The sequence below is a fragment of the Ylistrum balloti genome, unplaced genomic scaffold (assembly GCF_031769215.1).
Source record: "Ylistrum balloti isolate Yb309-2 unplaced genomic scaffold, AGI_CSIRO_Ybal_v1 Utg369706, whole genome shotgun sequence".
Classification (NCBI taxonomy): domain Eukaryota; kingdom Metazoa; phylum Mollusca; class Bivalvia; order Pectinida; family Pectinidae; genus Ylistrum; species Ylistrum balloti.
In genome coordinates this window covers 99,442-123,126 of record NW_026781934.1, presented here as the reverse complement: position 1 = coordinate 123,126, position 23,685 = coordinate 99,442, and the positions used below count along the sequence as shown (strand labels likewise).

The following is a 23,685-nucleotide window of genomic DNA, read 5'->3' as shown; positions in this document are numbered from 1 at the left end:
CAGTGTTTGTCTTGGAGGAACTTGATTTCTGTCACTCCACCACAGTGTTTGTCCTAGAGGAACTTGATTCATGTCACTCCACCACAGAATTTGTCCTAGAGAAACTTGATTTCTGTCACTCCACCACAGTGTTTGTCCTAGAGGAACTTGATTTCTGTCACTCCACCACAGTGTTTGTCCTAGAGAAACTTGATTCATGTCACTCAACCACATTGTGTGTCCTAGAGGAACTTGATTTCTGTCACTCCACCACAGTGTTTGTCCTAGAGAAACTTGATTTCTGTCACTCCACCACAGTATTTGTCCTAGAGGAACTTGATTCATGTCACTCAACCACATTGTGTGTCCTAGAGGAACTTGATTTCTGTCACTCCACCACAGTGTTTGTCTTGGAGGAACTTGATTTCTGTCACTCATCCAAAGTGTTTGTCCTGGTGGAACTTGATTTCTGTCACTCCACCACAGTGTTTGTCCTAGAGAAACTTGATTCATGTCACTCAACCACATTGTGTGTCCTAGAGGAACTTGATTTCTGTCACTCCACCACAGTGTTTGTCCTAGAGAAACTTGATTCATGTCACTCCACCACAGAATTTGTCCTAGAGAAACTTGATTCATGTCACTCCACCACAGAATTTGTCCTAGAGAAACTTGATTTCTGTCACTCCACCACAGTGTTTGTCCTAGAGGAACTTGATTCATGTCACTCCACCACAGTATTTGTCCTAGAGGAACTTGATTTCTGTCACTCCACCACAGTGTTTGTCCTGGAGTGACTTGATTTCTATCTCTATTACACAGGAATACCGCTTTTCTCCTTAATTTTTCAGAACTGAAATCCTATTAGTGCTAAAAAAGAAAAAAAGAAGGAACAAAAAAAGATGTACGGTTATGGCAGATGAAGTAACTCTGCTTTAACAAAGCATGTCTGTTATACAGTACTATAAACCCCAACATATAACGTTGACATGTCATAAATAATTTGATATTAAAAATCTTGTTCTCAGTGTAACAATTTTAATGCAAGATGACAGTAAGTGATAAGCATACAACACAGGGTTTTGAGAGATGCAGGTCGATGAGAATGATTATGAAGTTTTATAGTTGACATAATGACTTCTATGTCCTTATGTAACACGAAGTTGGATGTGTTTGTGGCTTATTAGTATATCTATTGATTCCATTGATGTTTACTATGGTCATAAGGGAATGTGACATTATTTACTTTGGTTACCTGAGATTAAAATAGAATATGCTTACTCTTCTGGAACATCTGGGCCCGTATTCATGAAACCGTTCTCATGCTCAAGCATGAATTTTGTGCTCAAGCCTTATGCCTTGTTTAAGTTAAAAATTAATAAATGAGACTGATTTTGACAAAAGATTTTAAAAAATTTCAAAGGACTTCAAGTCAAAGTTATATTCAATGTTTATATTTGACATTTGTATTATTTTATATAATTTAGGTGAATCATCAAAAATTTGCTTGAGCACAAAATCAATGCTTGAGCATGAGAACGGTTTCATGAATAAGGGTCTTTTTCTTATTGTACTTTCAGGAGTCACCATGTAAATCTTTTCTCTTATTCATATTTTGCCCTAGTTTTATTGGATTTGTGTTTGGATTATAACGATGCTGACATGTTGGTAATTTCTTTGTTATTCCTGAATAGAAATTTAGATCTTGTGTTCTATGATAATTGAAGGCTACTTACAGTGCATACATTGCAGAATAGGGGATTGTCTTTTATGTTTTCAACTCTGAGAGACATTGTGGAGACCAAAATAGACCTGCTTCCACAGTTCAACTCTAGGGATCTTTATTTTATACTTTCTTTCCTGTCGTCTCTTTTCTCCTGTGCTTTGTTTTCCATTTGTGGTGTTCCTGTTATTACTGGGTTGGTGTTATACGACCCTTGTTGTTGTTAGGGTATTAGATACAGTAAAACAAATGACCCAGTAATTTAAAGGTTGGAATACCAACATATGGATTCTGAAGTTTATTGATGATTTACAACCTTTTACAAATTTAAGCACCAAGCATGGTTAACAAATCAACCTTAACATTAAACAGTTTATATAACAATCAGCTAAGTTTGTCATACAATATCTGTCTTTTCTGACATGTATAATTGGAAGGTCATCCTGTAGAATATATTGATAAGATATCACAAACACTGAAGTCTTTTGTCTGCATAATTTTGTAGATATGCTTCACACTGTAATGTGATCTAAATATACAAAAACATTTTGGCTTAAAGACGTATTTGGCAGTTGTTAAGCATCAAAGAATAAGCTGTAGTTGAATTAGATTTACAGATAAATTTTGAAATAGCTGCTAGCATTAAAAGAGGATTACCGTTATCAGAATCTGGCCCCAATCTTAGAAATAAGAAAAGTCAAAACAAAATAATAAAAAAAAGAATGAAATTGCCGATTAGATGTCTTTAAAAAAACACATGTAATTTTATTTTGTAAGAAGAATGTGAGAAAAAGAAAGCTTTTTGTGTCGCTCTTCGATAATAAAAAGAAAGGTGCAATGAAAAACTGTGACAGTTATTCAATGTTATGTCTGCCTGTAAAACCATAAACCACAATAACTTGATATGGTACACACTCCTAAAGTATGCCTCACTCTTTCCAGGATAACAGCGACGATGAAATATCACTGGCTAACTCCCAAATGGAAACAAGTTCTAAAAAGGACCTGGAGAAAACACAATCATCTACCAAATCAACACCTGCCAAAGGTCGTAAACGTCGTAAACAACGACATGACTGGGAGATTGTAGAGGGCTTACGGGACGGTCACCGTTGTGAGGAAAAACCAGAAAAGTACCAAGGCTTCATGCTAAAGCGTAGGCGATGGCCAATGAAGGGCTGGCATAAGGTAAATTGATTTCGTCCTTATTACATTTCCACATCTCCTGTTGATTCTGATCAAGATTTCCTCTCTTGATCAAACAATCATGCTTCAGGCCAGTTAATGGTAAAGCTTCATAACAACCATTCACTAAGTTTCGAATTTTCCAAAAAAGTCTTTTCGCTGCTTATTATTGTTAGGTCATCTTTTCAAATGGACTGTTGTGTTTTTGTTGTGTGTCACCAGTGTTGTCTGTCAGTTCATCTGTCAAATTTTTAGCCCACCATTATCAGATGGTGGGCTTTTCAAATCGCTCTGTGTCCATGGATTGTCGTCCATCCCACCGTCAGTAAACAATATTTGTTATCGCTATTTCTTGAGAAGTACTAATTGGATCTTTCTCAAATTGCATATTTATTTTCCGTTTGGTTCCTACTTGTGCTCATTCGAATGAAAACAAAATAGATGTCAGGCAGCCATCTTGAATTTTTTCAATGAAGATTGATATTGCTAATTCTTGAAAAGTAAGAGATGGATCTCTCTCAAATTTCATATGTAGATTCCCCTTGGTCTCAAATTTTGCCAGTATAATTTTGGGACTGGTCAGAAAAAAAGGTGGCCAAAAGGGGGCCATCTTGGATTTTGACTTTGGAAGTTTGTTATTTCTATTTCTTGAGAACTACTCATTAGATCTTTCTCAAATTTCATGTATACATTCCTTTAGGTCCCTAGTTGTGCCTGTTTGAGTGTGGGACTGATCTGAAATACAAAATGGAAGACAGGCCGCCATGTTGGATTTTGCCTGGTCAAGCTTGTTATTCTATTTCTTGAGAACTGCTCTTTAGATCTTTCTCAAATTTAGTGTATACATTACTTTAGGTCCCTAGTTGATCCTGTTTGAGTATGGGACTGATCATAAAAAACAAAATGGCCGACAGGCCGCCATGTTGGATTTTGCCTGGTAAAGATTGTTATTGCAAATTCTTAAGTACTGAATGGATATCTCTCAAATCTCATACATATGTTCCCTTTGGTCTCTCCTTGTGCTCCTTTGATTTTTGTACTCATGAGAAGAAACAAAATGGCTTCCAGGTGGCCATTTTGGATATGGCAAGTGAAGATTTTCATGGGTATTTCTGCAAAGCAATGTTTAAATGTTTTATCATCAATAGCAAAACCACAGAAGAGAAAAGAAGGGAAATATCCAACTTTCAAAGAGCATATAAAGATCAAACAATGGTGGGCACCAAGATCCCTCTGGGATCACTTGTTATAAAATGTTTCTTATCAAGTACACCTTAATATAGATTTTGACCGTATTTGGTCAAGACCATCATTGGGTAATGGAGATACAGTTCTGTTTAACGGATGGGTTGAGGTTTGGGGCCCAATAGGGGAAATAAGATTTGGATAGGACAGAGGGTTTGGGGCCAATAGGGGAAATACAGGTTAAATCAGATGAGGAGATTTTAATCCTTTTTCCTTGAGCATTCTTTTAACTTTATACTACCTTAATTTTGAGAAAAAAAAGGGTTTGTCATGATTACTGAATATCGAGGTGAGTGAAGCAAGCCATTTGGGCCTTTTGTTTGGGCTGTTTGACCATGAAAGCATATAGAGACTAACAAAGTTGATGTGGCTTTCAGAACTTTAATTCTGTACGAAGTGACTCACAGACAGTAGAGTTTTGTTTTTCTTCAGTTGTTATTTCAGTAATGCTTCTGGGTCCTTGATGAACTGTCTGTGAATCAGGTGTACTCTGGTTTATAGATGGGATTGGATCTGCATGCTCTTCAGTCGACAAAAAAGTCCAGTTTTCTTGCTTGTTCTCCCTTGATGGTCATATAACTACCACCACAGATAAACAACATTGATTCTGTTTGCTTGGCTGCAGAATCACAAAAATTCACCACGACAGGTGGAGTTATTTCAAGGATTTCAAGCATGATGATTAACCAATAATCTATTTTTGGCCTTTTTTAATTGATGATTAAAGACCTTTTTGTTGGCTAATAAAGTATGTTAAAGTTAGAACTCCGTTGAAAAATTCAATTTATCATTAACAGTAAGAGTTCTTCGAGCCAGCTTTGGTCAAAGAACAAGGCTTTTCCTCTGATCGCATTCATTCTTGCTAAATATGGTTGTTTCCGGCTGATAACCAGTCCTATGTTCTTAAAAAAAAAAATTCTAAATCCATATTTCCATTAAAAAAATTCAGGATGTCTCAGGGAAAATTCAGCAGACATACTAATTTTTCCATTGTTGTTACAAGTTTTGTGGTCATCAATTAAAAAATAAAAAAAAAATAAAAAAAAAAAAAAAAAAAAAAAAAAAAATCAAATTTGCTAAAACCTTAAAATGCTAAGATACAGAAGCATGATATTTAATATGGCTGTTCAGTGCTTAGAATAAAGCCAAACAGTTTGAGAAAAGAAAATACTTTAAGGTCACAAGTAGAATTTGTAAAACTTTTAAACATCTTCTCTTCACCAACCAAAAGGCCCAGAAACATGATATTTGGCGGCGATGAACCTTGATAAAGTTTTGGGAAAAGAAATTACATTGAACCTTATTCAAGTTCACAGGGGTCAACTTTGTCAAAACCTGTAAAAGACTTCTTTTGGTCAACCAAAAGTATGAGAAGCAGAATATCTGGTGGAAAGGTGATTTATATCGAATCCCGACAAATTTTAAGGAAAACAGAAAAAAAGAGGCTGACATTTATTTAAAATTCAGGTGATAACTGTCATTGTTTAGAATGGAATGTTAGAAGCTTCGGTTTGTTGTGGAAATTGGTTAAAATTCATTGAATGTGCCCACTTAGAATTTCAGTGACATACGTGTTAATATAATTGTGCTGAATATTTATTGTAATTATTAGGAACATTTAATATCATGTGAGAGGCCCAGTGGGCCTCTTGTATTGCCATCTAAATGTATTTTTTGTAAACAAAAATTGCATTTGAATGTCTTCTTTGTTTCTTGTTTTACCTGTGGTGTGTTCCATTTGTAAACACTTCAAAATTTGTTTATTTCAAAACATTATATTTGTTTTTTGCAGCGGTTTTTTAACCTGGACAAGGGATTCCTTCTGTATTCAAAGTCCCCGTTAGATGTGAGTATGACCCTACTTACATGGCAGATATGCATGTATCTGGTACCTTTATGATATACAACACTATGGCAACAATTTCCTCAGCTTAAAGAATTTTATTATCTTTCATTCTTCCAATGGAAAAACATAACAGTTATTTGGGTCTGGCCATGTTATATTCAGTTACAATGTTATCCAGTCTAGTATCTGAGTCTATTAATGAGTTACAATGTTATCCAGTCTAGTATCTGAGTCTATTTAATGAGTAACAATGTTATTCAGTCTAGTATCTGAGTCTATTTAATGAGTGACAATGTTATCCAGTCTAGTATCTAAGTCTATTAATGAGTTACAATGTTATCCAATCGAGTATCTGAGTCTATTAATGAGTTCGATGTTATCCAGCCTAGTATCTGAGTCATTTTACAATGTTATTCTGTCAAGTAATTGAGTCTATTTAATCAGTTACAATGTTATCCAATCGAGTATCTGAGTTTATTTAATGAGTGACAATGTTATCATGTCTAGTATCTGAGTCAATTTAGTGAGTTACAATGTTATCCAATCGAGTATCTGAGTCTATTTAATGAGTTACAATGTTATCCAATCCACTATTTGAGTCTGTTCAGCTATATAAGTAAGTTGTGTTCAAACTATGAGTTGCCTTGAAATTCCTACAACCAAGTATATAATGCCTTGTCAGTATAGGAAACAATCACATGCTAATTTTGTACTGTGTTATTAATGGACTATTCAGAGAAGTTGATATTCTTATCTCCCCTCCCTAAAATGGATGTAAGCATGTAGTGCCATATCTTTTGATATTTGGTATTTTGTCAGTCGTTATCGGAGCAGTTGAAGCATTTATGAAAACCTATGGGCATAAGGATAAGGTCAAGAGGTCAAAGTTTCTAAAATTTAACCTTTGTTTTAGCAATAATGTTTTGAAAAGTTGATTTTAGGAAGTAATTTCAAAGCAAAGCTGAAATGTATTAGTGTGTTCCTATTTTGCTATAGACATCAGAATGTGGTGAATTCATATTATTCATTTTCAAATGATCCTCATATTTTCCAATAATGAGAGACATTCTTTCTTATTTTTGTGGAAGTATTTTTATTTTTTAAGACTTTTCATCAAAATTTGCTAGGAAGGTACTGAGATAATAAGAAAAATATTGATATGAAAATGCTTAAATATCATTTGATTTTGTGAGCTTTGCAAAACTGCACAGCACCAAAAACATGATGATTTTGAAAAATACTATTGGACAGTGGTCTGAAAATGAAAAGGGGGTCTTTGTGCTTAGTTTTTTTCCACCCTAAACCCTATTTTGCCATAATCAAGGAATAAAGTGGAAAATTAAAAATCTCAGAAAGTGAATCACATGTTTCTTCAAATGTTTGTTATGTTGTAAAATTTCATACAAAATTTTATTGAAATCTGTCAAAGGCTTCAGGAATAATTATACTAAAGAGAATTTCCTTAGTAACAGAAGAATGTTGACATTGTTGACACTGATAACCAAATCAACTACACCATCACAGAATTAGTTCACAAGCTGGCATCCTATCAATGAAATCTGTCGAAATCTTCCAGGAGTAAACTAACTCATAGCCATTGTAACCAATATATATCTAAGGCACTTGTTACTGTTAAATTTGCATCCACCTAACTGATAGAAAATCTGCTAACATGATGTACAGTAAACAAACTCTCTGTTATCACCCACTCCACCGTAAGTGGAGAGTGTAATGCCTCGACGAGGATTCCAACCCAGGACCTCTAGTTTACTAGTTTAAAGTTCAACTGATCGAGCTAGCCGACCGGTATATCTTAGCTAGTATTTTGCTCGGGTTACATACTCTCCTCCAGGGAAAAAGTCGTCCTCGAGTTTCCAGGGATTACAGTGATGCTTGTGAAAGTAACACTATATATCATTGCCTAAGTGGACACCAAATCATGTAACAGAGGTCATTATTTATTTCAATGCCTCCACTAGGATTTGAACTCCGGACCTCTGGTTTACTAGTCTGACATTCAACCGATCCAGCTAAAGAGAAGTTCTCTCTTGCCAAGCGATATAGTGCAGCTAGTATTTTACCTAAGTTACATAGTTAATTCTCAGTCATTTACAATAGATCTTAAACTGACTGTATCTACATATATATATGTTCATACATCCTCAGTCTGTCACTGCTGTAACAAGACAAGTATTTGTAGAGAAAACATCCCGACAGACATCAATATTATGTAATGCTCTATCAACTCTTCCTGTATTCCAAAGTTCAAATCTACAACTGAAGGCCCATGTGTATTTGACAAATGAGTGTTATTTACTTTTGTGTCTTTTGCAAATCCTTTCATGACATTTAGCTCTTTGGTTTTTTGGAAGGAACAGTTGAAGAAACCTATTTTGTGTTGTCAGGTTAAGTGAGTGTTACAAAGATGAGAACAACACACAGTTTAATTGTTAATGAGCTAAGAAATGGAAATATGCAAATGGCAAACCTCATGTTGTCTTCAATGTCAAGTTAAAAATGACTGAAACACCTCTGTTATGTGTTTAGAATTGGGAATTAGCACGAACTGTTTCTTCGGTAAGTACAAGACGCAGCATGGCTACAGTTGTTCTACTTGTTACGTTTCTGTTAGCCTAACATATCACTTCACATTACAAAGCTTGCTTGTTAAATACTTAGTCAATTACACAACACCTAGTTTACACAGTTTGGATCATTTACAGTAGAAAAATTCCTTCTTGATGTCAGTGATGGTTTCATCAACTACATTTTCATATTTCAAGTTTTCTTTCCAATTTTTTTTTTTTTTTTTTTTTACAATATTGTATTTTAGATAACATATACTTCAGTTTAGTTATGTCCCCCTAATCAATAGTAATTAAATTTACATTGGGAATATTAAGGAAGGGAAGTGGACACAATGTCATTTTTCAATCTCTGTTGGGAATGTTAAGGAAGGGAAGTTGACAAAATGTCCTTTTTGATCTCTGTTGGGAATGTTAAGGAAGGGCAGTTGACAAAATGTCATTTTTCAATCTCTGTTGGGAATGTTAAGGAAGGGAAGTTGACAAAATGTCCTTTTTCAATCTCTGTTGGGAATGTTAAGGAAGGGAAGTTGACACAATGTCATTTTTCAATCTCTGTTGGAAATGTTAAGGAAGGGAAGTTGACACAATGTCCTTTTTTCATTCTCTGTTGGGAATGTTAAGGAAGGGCAGTTGACAAAATGTCCTTTTTCAGTCTCTGTTGGGAATGTTAAGGAAGGGCAGTTAACAAAATGTCATTTTTCAATCTCTGTTGGGAATGTTAAGGAAGGGAAGTTGACAAAATGTCCTTTTTCAATCTCTGTTGGGAATGTTAAGGAAGGGAAGTTGACACAATGTCATTTTTCAATTTCTGTTGGGAATGTTAAGGAAGGGAAGTTGACAAAATGTCCTTTTTCAATCTCTGTTGGGAATGTTAAGGAAGGGAAGTTGACAAAATGTCATTTTTCAATCTCTGTTGGGAATGTTAAGGAAGGGAAGTTGACAAAATGTCCTTTTTCAATCTCTGTTGGGAATGTTAAGGAAGGGAAGTTGACAAAATGTCATTTTTCAATCTCTGTTGGGAATGTTAAGGAAAGGAAGTTGACAAAATGTAATTTTTCAGTCTCTGTTGGGAATGTTAAGGAAGGGATGTTGACACAATGTCCTTTTTCAATCTCTGTTGGGAATGTTAAGGAAGGGAAGTTGACACAATGTCCTTTTTTCATTCTCTGTTGGGAATGTTAAGGAAGGGCAGTTGACAAAATGTCCTTTTTCAGTCTCTGTTGGGAATGTTAAGGAAGGGATGTTGACACAATGTCCTTTTTCAATCTCTGTTGGGAATGTTAAGGAAGGGAAGTTGACACAATGTCCTTTTTTTCATTCTCTGTTGGGAATGTTCAGGAAGGGCAGTTGACAAAATGTCCTTTTTCAGTCTCTGTTGGGAATGTTAAGGAAGGGCAGTTGACAAAATGTCATTTTTCAATCTCTGTTGGGAATGTTAAGGAAGGGAAGTTAACAAAATGTCATTTTTCAGTCTCTGTTGGGAATGTTAAGGAAGGGCAGTTGACAAAATGTCATTTTTTTCATTCTCTGTTGGGAATGTTCAGGAAGGGCAGTTGACAAAATGTCCTTTTTCAGTCTCTGTTGGGAATGTTAAGGAAGGGAAGTTGACAAAATGTCCTTTTTCAATCTCTGTTGGGAATGTTAAGGAAGGGAAGTTGACACAATGTCATTTTTCAATCTCTGTTGGAAATGTTAAGGAAGGGAAGTTGACACAATGTCCTTTTTTCATTCTCTGTTGGGAATGTTAAGGAAGGGCAGTTGACAAAATGTCCTTTTTCAGTCTCTGTTGGGAATGTTAAGGAAGGGCAGTTAACAAAATGTCATTTTTCAATCTCTGTTGGAAATGTTAAGGAAGGGAAGTTGACAAAATGTCCTTTTTCAATCTCTGTTGGGAATGTTAAGGAAGGGAAGTTGACACGATGTCATTTTTCAATTTCTGTTGGGAATGTTAAGGAAGGGAAGTTGACAAAATGTCCTTTTTCAATCTCTGTTGGGAATGTTAAGGAAGGGAAGTTGACACAATGTCCTTTTTTCAATATCTGTTGGGAATGTTCAGGAAGGGCAGTTGACAAAATGTCCTTTTTCAGTCTCTGTTGGGAATGTTAAGGAAGGGCAGTTGACAAAATGTCCTTTTTCAATCTCTGTTGGGAATGTTAAGGAAGGGAAGTTAACAAAATGTCATTTTTCAATCTCTGTTGGGAATGTTAAGGAAGGGCAGTTGACAAAATGTCATTTTTCAATCTCTGTTGGGAATGTTAAGGAAGGGAAGTTGACAAAATGTCCTTTTTCAATCTCTGTTGGGAATGTTAAGGAAGGGAAGTTGACACAATGTCATTTTTCAATCTCTGTTGGAAATGTTAAGGAAGGGAAGTTGACACAATGTCCTTTTTTCATTCTCTGTTGGGAATGTTAAGGAAGGGCAGTTGACAAAATGTCCTTTTTCAGTCTCTGTTGGGAATGTTAAGGAAGGGCAGTTAACAAAATGTCATTTTTCAATCTCTGTTGGGAATGTTAAGGAAGGGAAGTTGACAAAATGTCCTTTTTCAATCTCTGTTGGGAATGTTAAGGAAGGGAAGTTGACAAAATGTCCTTTTTCAATCTCTGTTGGGAATGTTAAGGAAGGGAAGTTGACAAAATGTCCTTTTTCAATCTCTGTTGGGAATGTTAAGGAAGGGAAGTTGACACAATGTCATTATTCAATCTCTGTTGGGAATGTTAAGGAAAGGAAGTTGACAAAATGTAATTTTTCAGTCTCTGTTGGGAATGTTAAGGAAGGGATGTTGACACAATGTCCTTTTTCAATCTCTGTTGGGAATGTTAAGGAAGGGAAGTTGACACAATGTCCTTTTTTCATTCTCTGTTGGGAATGTTAAGGAAGGGCAGTTGACAAAATGTCCTTTTTCAGTCTCTGTTGGGAATGTTAAGGAAGGGCAGTTGACAAAATGTCATTTTTCAATCTCTGTTGGGAATGTTCAGGAAGGGAAGTTGACAAAATGTCCTTTTTTCAGTCTCTTTTGGAAATGTTAAGGAAGGGAAGTTGACAAAATGTCATTTTTCAATATCTGTTGGGAATGTTTAGGAAGGGCAGTTGACAAATTGTCCCAGTCTAATCACACTCATGTTTCCTTGAACCATATCTATTTTAAACTTTTTCTGCAGTTTTCTTAGAGGGATTGAATTGAAACTCACCTTAAATGATTCTGAGATAGTCCTGACCAAATGTTGTTATTCTTTGGTAGTCTAAATCCAATATGGCCATTCCCACCATTTAAGAAAACACATTTGAACCTACTTCTCAAATTCCACTGTTGACTATTGGTGTAAAATTAGTGATAATGTTAAGGAAGGGAAACAGAAGTTTTACATGGCTGCTGTAGAGACCATATTTATAACATGACTGCCCAATCATGTTGTCTCTTTATGACACCAATTTTAGATTTTAAGTTTTACCCATGGGATTTTCCGGAAATAATCCTGAGATGGTCCTAAACAACAAATGTGTGATTGTTTTCATGTTGGTCCAATATCCAAATGGCAGCTTGGTCAGCAATCTTAAAAAGAAAATTCAAACTCTTCCCTAGTTCCACTGATGCCATTGGTCAGAAATTTTCTGGGAATGTTGAAAAACTGAATTGTGTGGTTTTGCTTTAACTACTAAAATATTCTAAACTGTTTTACTCGATGAACTGTTCCCATGACAACTACTATTGTCACCAGTGTTTCATAGGAAATCTGTATAGTCAGATGAGCGTTTATTAACATGTCTTTCTTCTTAATCACTCTCAAAAATAAGGCAGGCTACCCTACGTAAAAATGAAGTAAAATGGAATCATTGACGGGACAGTTTCAGGTTTGAGGGATCCAAGGCCACTTTGTGGTCAGTAGTTGAATTCTCTTCATAAATAACTTCATAATAAGCTACAAAGGGAATTAAGTCAATCTTCAATAGTTGAATTCATTTGATTTATCACAAGTCAGATTTGATTTACCACAAGTCTGAAGGAGTTGGCCTTATCCTGGTCGAAGCTTTATAAATTATCATATTCACTGATTTCTGATCTGAATCTTTCCACAGCAGTCATTTACATTAGATTTTTATTGTAAGTAAACTGTTATTTTGTAGTTAAACAGATTCACACTGTTTAGATGGTCCTGCTTTGCAATGCCTAATCACTTGAAGTTTTTCAGTATTCTTGTCTTGCTGTAACTGAAGACGACAAGTATGACTTGAAGTCTTAACTGTCCATAATGTCTGCAATAGATAATTTTTGCAGAATGTATATTTAGTACTTTTGAATTTTGATGAGTTTTGGAACTTTGACATTTGAGAATTTCTAACTGACAGGGATGAACACATATGCATAAACTGCAGAATTCTTATCTCTTAAATGGGTCAGATTGACTGAAATTTCAAAAATCTTCTTCTCAGTACCCAGACAAAGTAGAACCAAACACTCTTCTTGGATGAAAGTTTCTTATGGTGCTGAACATTTTTGAGCATAATTTGTTTATTTTCTTTTAGAAACAGTTCAAACTTGGTTTGAATCATTACTATTAGCTGACATTTTGATGAGAAGCACAAACTGACCATGGCTGACCCCCAAGGGCTGATAGACAGGACCAAAAAGGGGTCAAATTGAAATTTCAAAAATGTACTACTGTTCCTGAATGGAAGATTTTATATAGAATAAACCAATTTTTGAGTGTAATTTCTTTTAATTCAAATTTGGTTAGACGCCTTAGCATGGAGCAGCAGTTGATGTTATGCACAGTTTACGTTTGCATTATGTGTACAATATGGTTAAAGTTAATTTACTTTTTTTAACAAAATCATTTCTATGTCATTTACAAGAAGCATGGTGACTATGATGACTATTAAGGCCCTTGGGCCTCTTATTGTCAAAATACAATTCATTGACTGTGTCTGGTTGTGTTGTCAAGGTAGAATTCATTGACAATGTCTGGTTGTGTTGTCAAAGTAGAATTCATTGACTGTGTCTGGTTGTGTTGTCAAGGTAGAATTCATTGACTGTGTCTGGTTGTGTTGTCAAGGTAGAATTCATTGACTGTGTCTGGTTGTGTTGTCAAAGTAGAATTCATTGACTGTGTCTGGTTGTGTTGTCAAGGTAGAATTCATTGACTGTGTCTGGTTGTGTTGTCAAAGTAGAATTCATTGACTGTGTCTGGTTGTGTTGTCAAGGTAGAATTCATTGACTGTGTCTGGTTGTGTTGTCAAAGTAGAATTCATTGACTGTGTCTGATTTGTGTTGTCAAGGTAGAATTCATTGACTGTGTCTGGTTGTGTTGTCAAGGTAGAATTCATTGACTGTCTGGTTGTGTTGTCAAGGTAGAATTCATTGACTGTGTCTGGTTGTGTTGTCAAGGTAGAATTCATTGACTGTGTCTGGTTGTGTTGTCAAAGTAGAATTCATTGACTGTGTCTGGTTGTGTTGTCAAAGTAGAATTCATTGACTGTGTCTGGTTGTGTTGTCAAAGTAGAATTCATTGACTGTGTCTGATTGTGCTGTCAAGGTAGAATTCATTGACAATGTCTGGTTGTGTTGTCAAAGTAGAATTCATTGACTGTGTCTGGTTGTGTTGTCAAGGTAGAATTCATTGACTGTGTCTGGTTGTGTTGTCAAAGTAGAATTCATTGACTGTGTCTGGTTGTGTTGTCAAAGTAGAATTCATTGACTGTGTCTGGTTGTGTTGTCAAGGTAGAATTCATTGACTGTGTCTGGTTGTGTTGTCAAGGTAGAATTCATTGACTGTGTCTGGTTGTGTTGTCAAGGTAGAATTCATTGACTGTGACTGGTTGTGTTGTCAAAGTAGAATTCATTGACTGTGTCTGGTTGTGTTGTCAGGGTAGAATTCATTGACTGTGTCTGTCAGAGTCGTGAAAACTGTAGATATGAATTGTTTTTAGGGTGAATTCCCAGTGTTAGATAGACTTATTTAGATATAACAAAAGTATCTCAGATAGTGAAGTAATAACATGCTTGAGGTTACTTGATGGAACAAGATGAGTGTGGCTTGAGCGAAACTGTCTGTACAGAGTAGACAATAGTGTTATTGTGTGGCTATTGTATAGTAATCGCCTGATCAAGATCAATATCTAATCGAGGATTCAATGTGCAACCTGTCGCTGGGGGTTTGTTTGTAGCACCAAATCCAGTGAAATTGATGAACATGTGGACTGGTGTTTGAGATGTACAGTAACACTGTCACAGCATCTGTTAATGTGCTACTCTTAAGGTATCTCAGCTTTACTCTTTTTAAAACAATTGGGCTTGTGTGAGTCCAACAGAGCTTTGTAGACTGGATAATGACTTGAAACACATTTATATTTTGGAGGAAGTGTATTTATATACTATAGATGATTTATCACAGAGCAACTCTAGAATATTATATTTGGGTATCAACTGATTAACTGATGTATTATACTGCAAAATCATTAATTTTCATCGGGAATTTATTTTTGTTAAATTTGTGGGTGCTTTAATCCACAAATTAATGTCCATGAAATGATAAACAAATAAAAATGGACATCGATTATGGTATTTGTGGTTTTCAGGGGCAAGATTTATCCACGAAAATCAAGTGCCATTAACAAGGTATATTTTTAAGTCATCTGACCAGAGGGTCTGATGACCTATTGCGATCGCCTTTTGTCCAGTATCGTCTGTCTTATGTCTGTTGTAAACATTTTCAACTTCTTCTCAAGTTCTACATGTCTCATTGATCTGAAACTTACCTGAAATGATCGTGACATGATCCTGACCAAAGTTTGTTAATTTCGAGTTGGTCCGAAATCCAACATGGCCGCCATCTTGAAAACACATTTTCGACTTCTTAAGTTACAAATTTGAAATCTTGTATTTTATGTCAGATGACTGTTCAGGCCCATGGGCCTCTTGTTGGAAAGTGATTTTACAGTAGACAGTAGTGTTCATCATCCATCAACAGATCATTCATTATTGTACCTAGTGTGTACAGATATCTCGGTTATAATCAAATGAATACGATACTTAATGGAATTATACAACTGGAACAACAGTTTTCTTCACGTTCCTAAAAAAAAGAAATGAAAATTAATAAGAAAAGCTATGAATTTGGACTTTGTTACATTTTGATATGTCAGTTGATTCTTAGCTGTTTTGTCTATTTAGTGTTTTCTGTTTAATTATCAAATGCTTATTTTGTTCAGACAATTCAAATGATGTTTTGAAATGAATATGGTCTCGACGCATTGGCAGCTGTTCTGGTGTTATTGTTTTAGTCAGCCTTCACCTTGGCCTTAGGTTGTGATACTACCATCTTCTTGATGATGACTTTAGCGTTGGATTGTACCATCACCAACTTGACTTTGCTCGACCATTTCCAGGTCTTTACTTCCAATGTCTTTTCTCTTACCTTCATCTTTGTTTGATATCATGAAGATTTCATCCACTGACCTTCACCTTGATCTAAATTTATGATGCCACGTCTGTCCGTGGTCTAAGATTATGTTGACATTTTGACCTTCACCTTGGTATAAAATTACGATATTGTCTTGTCCTTCACCTTGGTTTGAAAAATGGTTGTTGCGCCACAACCAATGGAACTCTTCAACAATATGAATGTGAATTATAAATATTGGTCGTATTTTTCTTACCTTGAATAAATTCATTAGCATGTCAAATCTCCTCAATAAAATTGTTTATCTCTTTCAGATAGAGAAGAGCAAACTTCAGGATGTTGTTACGGTGAAATAATCGTTAAAGCAATTTAATCAGAAATTTTATCTAACCCTTTATATGTTGTGTTTTCAAGTAAAGTGTTAACTCAGCGTTACTTGGAACAAGTTGAGCAGTTTTCTGGTTACATGTAATTGTGGGTTTTTAAAGTACTAACATTGTGTACATCTATACCACCAGACTTGTTACAGAAGAATGTATATGCTTGTTTTTGATACATCACTTACTCAGTTTGAACTGAGAAATATTTCTAACAAACATATGGTTTACAATCTTTAGCAGTGAAAGATTGTTTTTTGGCTTAATATAAAAAGTTTTATACCTTATCAATCAGTGCTGGAGCATTCAAGATTGTTTACTTTTTGAATAACTCATTTGCAGATAGATAAACAGAGCCACAGAATATTGTTTAAAAGTATGCTTTAAAACAGTTTTTTGTGTAACATCATAGATGTAATGATATAACTGATATTAAATAGTCTAAAGAGAGATGCCGTGACGTTTAATTCTGTAGGACATAGAATATACAGCTATTCTGTGTGAAGGTATACCTGATAAGGTTTAGAATATACAGCTATTCTGTGTGAAGGTATACCTGATAAGGTTTAGAATATACAGCTATTCTGTGTGAAGGTATACCTGATAAGGTTTAGAATATACAGCTATTCTGTGTGAAGGTATACCTGTTAATGTTTAGAATATACAGCTATTCTGTGTGAAGGTATACCTGATAAGGTTTAGAATATACAGCTATTCTGTGTGAAGGTATACCTGTTAATGTTTAGAATATACAGCTATTCTTTGTGATGGTATACCTGTTAATGTTTAGAATATACAGCTATTCTGTGTGAAGGTATACCTGTTAATGTTTAGAATATACAGCTATTCTTTGTGAAGGTATACCTGTTAATGTTTAGAATATACAGCTATTCTGTGTGATGGTATACCTGCTAATGTTTAGAATATACAGCTATTCTGTGTGATGGTATACCTGTTAATGTTTAGAATATACAGCTATTCTTTGTGATGGTATACCTGTTAATGTTTAGAATATACAGCTATTCTGTGTGAAGGTATACCTGATAAGGTTTAGAATATACAGCTATTCTGTGTGATGGTATACCTGTTAAGGTTTAGAATATACAGCTATTCTGTGTGAAGGTATACCTGTTAAGGTTTAGAATATACAGCTATTCTGTGTGAAGGTATACCTGTTAAGGTTTAGAATATACAGCTATTCTGTGTGAAGGTATACCTGTTAATGTTTAGAATATACAGCTATTCTGTGTGAAGGTATACCTGATAAGGTTTAGAATATACAGCTATTCTGTGTGAAGGTATACCTGTTAATGTTTAGAATATACAGCTATTCTGTGTGAAGGTATACCTGTTAAGGTTTAGAATATACAGCTATTCTGTGTGAAGGTATACCTGTTAATGTTTAGAATATACAGCTATTCTGTGTGAAGGTATACCTGATAAGGTTTAGAATATACAGCTATTCTGTGTGAAGGTATACCTGTTAATGTTTAGAATATACAGCTATTCTTTGTGATGGTATACCTGTTAATGTTTAGAATATACAGCTATTCTGTGTGAAGGTATACCTGTTAAGGTTTAGAATATACAGCTATTCTGTGTGAAGGTATACCTGTTCAGGTTTAAGGAACCACATTTAATCTAACTGTTGAATTTTATTTGGGATAGTGTTTTGTAGTTATATTTAAGTAATGAAGTGTTCGTTCTGATGTTTTCTGTTTAGTTGATTTTTTATACATTGTATTACATTTATCATTGATATGTAAGGTAAAGAGAGAGCCGGTAAAGTTCTAATTGGTTTAGTGTCCATTCATCCCCAGCTTGGATACCTAACGGTATGATGGGTGTCCTACCCAAATACAGAAGTAGTAGTAGAGTGGGAGAGGTAGTCCACAACAAGCTGGAATGGTAGTTTCAAAATTCCCATAGAAGCCGTCACAGGCGAAACATGTAGGCCAGAAATCCTCAATAAATTTTGAAACTACCATTCCAGCTTGTTGTGGACTACATCTCCCACTCTTTTATCATTAAAACATCATTGAACTGAAGTGGAATTTATTTTACATGATAAATGGTATAGAATTTCTATTTCTGTATCAAACTTTCCCCCATCATTCTTAGCTGGTCAGTATATAGCCTATGTTTTCATGATAATATTATCATACTGCATTAATGCACAAAGAGAATCGGCCACAAATTTGGATCTATTTGATTGTTTTTCCCAAAAATAACTCTCGATGGCATCCATGATGAGTTGGTTACAGGTATCTGAATCCTGAAGAGTCCATACCTCTAACAGCTTGTCATTAATAGATTAGTATTAACGAAATCATGTATTCATGAATAGGTCTGAAGATGTAAATTCATGAAATAAAGTATTCACGAAATCTAAGTGATTTACAGTATATATCAGTTCCCTGATTGGCTGAGACATTTTGAATAATTCTTTCTCTGGAGTATCGTTGAAACAAAAAAAAAACTTTATCCAGTTGCTCTTCCTCAGATTTTTATGCTCCAGAAAGTTATCGAACAGAGCATATAGTAGTTGTTTTGTCTGTTCAACTGTTCTTTCATCCTTTTGTTCCTTCAACTCCTAAATTACAGAGTTATTGCCCTTCATCAACATTTGATGTTCAGAGCATAACTTTGCTTTCATTTGGACTAGGATAATGAAACCTGGGTGTATATCTCGGTTATACAAAGAGAATGCGCTTTATACCAAAATTCAGGACCTGAAACCCCTTAATTTAAGAGTTATTGCCCTTTTTTTAAATTCTATGTTAAATTAAGTTGTTATTGGAGAACATTGATCAGTTTTACTGATGCTCTTGTGATGGATTTCATAATGATATACAAGGAATTGATTTTGTTTAGATTTTTCTGGTTGTTTTGAACCACAGCTTTTCTAGCTATTTCATCTACAAGTTTTACTAGTGATCTGAATCATTCACTTACATAAATATTTGAGGCACAGAATTTTCTTGTTGTTTTAAATCACAGATTTTTCTAGCTAACTAAGAAACAGGATTTTCTAGTTCATTTGAGTCCTAGGTTTTGCTGATGTTTTGAAACACAGGTTTTACCAGTTGTTTGAGTCACAATATTTACCATGGTAGTTTTTTGAGACACAGTTTTTGCTTTTGATCTAAATTTTGTCAATAAGAAATAATCTGTTTCTGTTAACTTTTCTCTTTTAATTTATATCTTCATGGTATGATATTCACTAATTAATATGACAATCACGCATGTACGATAACATGCCTCCCACATCTAAGATCATAAGATGAGGCGCAACTGAAAATTAATTTATTTAAACTTCTTTAAATTTTATTTTCTCCTTAATGACTTTCATTAACTGAAATTGCTTGATTATCATTATTAAATAAGATTGAATGACGAAAAACTTGTCCATTATCAGTAATTTTAGGTAAAGAATCTGTTTTGTTGAATTTGATTGAGACTTGCCCAGCCTTAGAGATAATTCCTAGCCAGTCTACAACATCCTTATTGATCTCCTGACACAACTTTAACACAAGAAATAAACTATTTGTGGAATAAAAAAAATCAACCTCTTAATAAAGTTTGTTTGATTCTAATACTGTCTCTCAATCTACTCAATCTAAATCAAATCTTAATATGTTCCCTATAAAGGGGTTAATACGCCATGCTCAAATGTTTCCACTTCGTTTCAGATCTTGATTAGTTTTATTTTAGTCAATGAAATTGAAATTATATTGCGTAACCCTCGCTCTATTAAGATTGGCTAGTTTTATATTTGCTATGAATTCTTATGGAAAAAATAAAATAATAAAAACGCCCTGTTTATGGTACTTGACTAGGAGAAATAAAGAGAGTCACATTTTAACTTGATATAACACAAAATTATATCAATATTTAAGTATTCTTTATCTACAATAATAAAAGATACGGAGATGATTTTAATATTTCAGAATTCTAAATGTATTTTTGTTTCTGTTACAGATGCAGAAGTGTAAATACCATGGTGTGATAGATGTCGGCCTTTCTGTAGTGGCGTTCAAAAAACACCAACATAGGATATACATTGATGCTGAGGATATTGTGTACCATATAAAGGTAAGCCAAAACTGACAGGTTCCAGGACAGTTTTAGATGATGTGTATATCTATAGTATATGAGGACACTTTAGCATTTGCCCATTTTGCCCGTTTTACAATGAGATAAAACAGGTGTTTTATGGTGTTTTAGAGTAAAATAAACACCAGGCAAAAACAAAAAGTTTTTAAGATGGTAATGAAACCACAGGATGATTGTACCCTAAATAAAGTTTATCTGTAATTCATTGTGATGTTGACAGTTCTAGGTCAGTTGAAAATGAATTCTTCTTTGTATACTTCTATATCTGTAAAGTAGAGTTATCTCACTGCTTATTTCTGGGGTTACAGTTATCTCCCTTTGAAATATAATTGAAAATAATTCCACATGATTGAAGGACAATTTGAATAGCCAACCCTCCATATGGTGATGTTGCGGTATTTAAGTTTATCTTCGTCTGTGATTTGTCATTAATAATTCTTGCCGTTGCTGTTTTTCGAGAGGTGCTTTGTGAACCTTTCTCAAATTTTATCTGAAGGTTCTTCTTGGTCCTCAGTTGTGTTCATTTGATTTCCGGACTGATCACAAAAAAAAACAAAAAAGCAGACAGGTTTCCAACTTTGGTTGGGATCTCTTGTTTCTACATATCATGTCATTTCAAAATATTGTATAACTGTCTTAAAGTTATGCTTCACATCACCTACAAATATTAAAATTTGTATAGAGCATATGGATTGGCATAGTGGAAAGACAAGGAACTGCTTGTTTAAAATTGTAAATTAATAAAAAAAAAAATTAAATTGTTATTCTGACAGTGAAACTCGTCTGAAAAGAAAAAGTATGTGTCATGTATTCTTGGTCTTTTTATTGAAAGGGAAGAACATTCATCAACACTATTAAAGTTAGATTGAAAATCACATATCTTTAAACTAGATATCCTCAGATATCCATTAATTGATTTAAGAAAGATACATTTTCTGTAAGTATTGTTTTTATGGCATATGAAACGTTAAATGATAATTTCTCCTTGTTTATTCTGAGGTTATTAAGATTCATTTGAAATATAAACAAAAAAGTTTATATAAAAAATTGATGTTAAAATTTTGAAATATACGTAGCTATTTGTTTATCATGAAATCTTGATTGCTTTAAGGGGATGTTCTGCCAATTTGTAAAACTTCTGGCTGTGATTTATCTCTTAAAAACTCAATCTGGTGACTTGATGAACTAATATAAATGTCAAAATATCTCTCCTGTAGTCGGTTTGGACAGGCAAAATTAGTGGGAATGCTCTTAGCCAAACAGTCTAAATCTAGTACATTGTGAAATCCAGAACAGAAAGGCCATTCAAGTATCATAGTGTTTATAGGGTATACAACTGTGAATGCCATTCACTTAATATTCTGTTACAATGTTATACCGTAGAGGCCATTTTTCTGTTGATTTTATAATTCACACAATTATTTCATTCTGTTTACCTTATGTCAACGCAAACCTGTAATGATATGGCAATGCAAACCTGTAATGATATGTCAACGCAAACCTGTAATGATATGTCAACGCAAACCTGTAATGATATGTCAACGCAAACCTGTAATGATATGTCAACGCAAACCTGTAATGATATGTCAACGCAAACCTGTAATGATATGTCAACACAAACCTGTAATGATATGTCAACACAAACCTGTAATGATATGTCAACGCAAACCTGTAATGATATGTCAACGCAAACCTGTAATGATATGTCAACACAAACCTGTAATGATATGGCAATGCAAACCTGTTTTGATATGGTGATGGAAACCTGTTATGATGCAATAAGGGCGTGTTGATCTAAGCTAGCTATATTTATGAAGAATTTGTTTGTTTAAATGCTATATTGAGGTGTACAATTTCTATGAGAACAAGTTTGTGATTTTGTACAGTTTTTTTTAAAGTATCACATGAATTCCTATGTAGAATATTTCTTTAAACTGGTACTCCTGATCAAGTATCACATGAATTCCTATGTAGAATATTTCTTTAAACTGGTACTCCTGATCAAGTATCACATGAATTCCTAACCATGAGGAATATTCCTTTAAACTTGTACTCCTGATGACATTAATGAGTGATTTGTGTGCTTGTTTCATGCTTTAGGTTAAAGATAATCGTTTATTTGATGAATGGCTGAAGCGATTGAAACATCACAGGTTATACCGTCAACATGAATTAGCTTACGGAACCAAGGACTCTCCAAGGCTAACAGAAATTACTTCTCCTACCGAAGAGTTGCCTCCCCTTACTGCATGTAAGTCAAATATCTGGAAAAATTTTTTCTTCTAATATCCTGTAATAAGCCCAGTAGGCTAACTTTGGCTCAGAAAAGAAATGGGCTTATTTTGGGACAAGAAGTGTTTGTAAGCTTTATGGACATGGGTGTATTATCAGGTGTGAAGTTACTACAGGATACCGTCAATTTTAATAGTTTGCGTAGGATTCATTTTCATATTAATACACAGGACAATCATGTATTCAGATCCTACACAATTATATGAAAATAATTCTTGATGATTTTTTTGTGACATCCATGAGGACTTGGTTACCAATATCAGAGCCAATATATCTAATAGGCAGTCATTTGCAAATTTAATGTCATTTCTATAATGCCATGCATGAAATCATGTATTCGCGAATATTTCTGAAGAGGTAAGTTCACAAAATAAAGTATTCACAAAATTGAAGTGATTTAAAGTAGATGTATATATACAATAAGAAATAGACAGCTACAAGAACATCAAAGTGACTAACAAAGATAGGGTTAACTTCTATAATGTCTCACTATTGTGTGGTTTTTTCAAAATTTGTGTGTAAAAGAACATATATATCTTCCTATTTAAATTGAAAGTCATGAAAGTTTAAAATCCTTGATTTTCCAAAGTTTCCATTTTGCTTTGTTTTTATTGATTAGATAGTTTAAGGAACTTTTATGTATCCTATCAATTTTCTTTTTGCAGCTTTAAATTTCCCAGGAAAAGCTCGTGAACAAAAACTAAGTTCTGAGGTTATCCGCCAGTCTAGTTTTAAGGGACGAGAATCATCACAAAGTCGTGTTGCTACATGGCTTCTAGACACAGCAGGCTTTGAGCATTGTAATAAAGGTACACAATTTCTCTGAATTGTTTCTAAATATTAGGAGGTCACTGTGACCTATATTCTGACTTCTAAACAGAATGAAAACTAACATTTAATGAGATAATGTCAAATATATACAAACTCATCTCAAAT

The 23,685-nt window shown here is 34.3% G+C and overlaps 1 protein-coding gene across 1 annotated transcript in view; it reads left to right on the top strand.

Moving 5' to 3' along the window:
* The window catches only part of LOC132565248 (oxysterol-binding protein-related protein 6-like), a 45,716-nt gene that overhangs the window by 7,482 nt on the left and 14,549 nt on the right, over window positions 1-23,685 (top strand). The window contains exons 2-7 of the mRNA XM_060229887.1: window positions 2,645-2,890; window positions 5,925-5,978; window positions 8,526-8,555; window positions 20,323-20,436; window positions 22,558-22,708; window positions 23,415-23,558. Of these exons, the coding sequence (XP_060085870.1) occupies window positions 2,645-2,890; window positions 5,925-5,978; window positions 8,526-8,555; window positions 20,323-20,436; window positions 22,558-22,708; window positions 23,415-23,558 (739 nt within the window). The remainder of the gene's footprint in view (window positions 1-2,644; window positions 2,891-5,924; window positions 5,979-8,525; window positions 8,556-20,322; window positions 20,437-22,557; window positions 22,709-23,414; window positions 23,559-23,685) is intronic.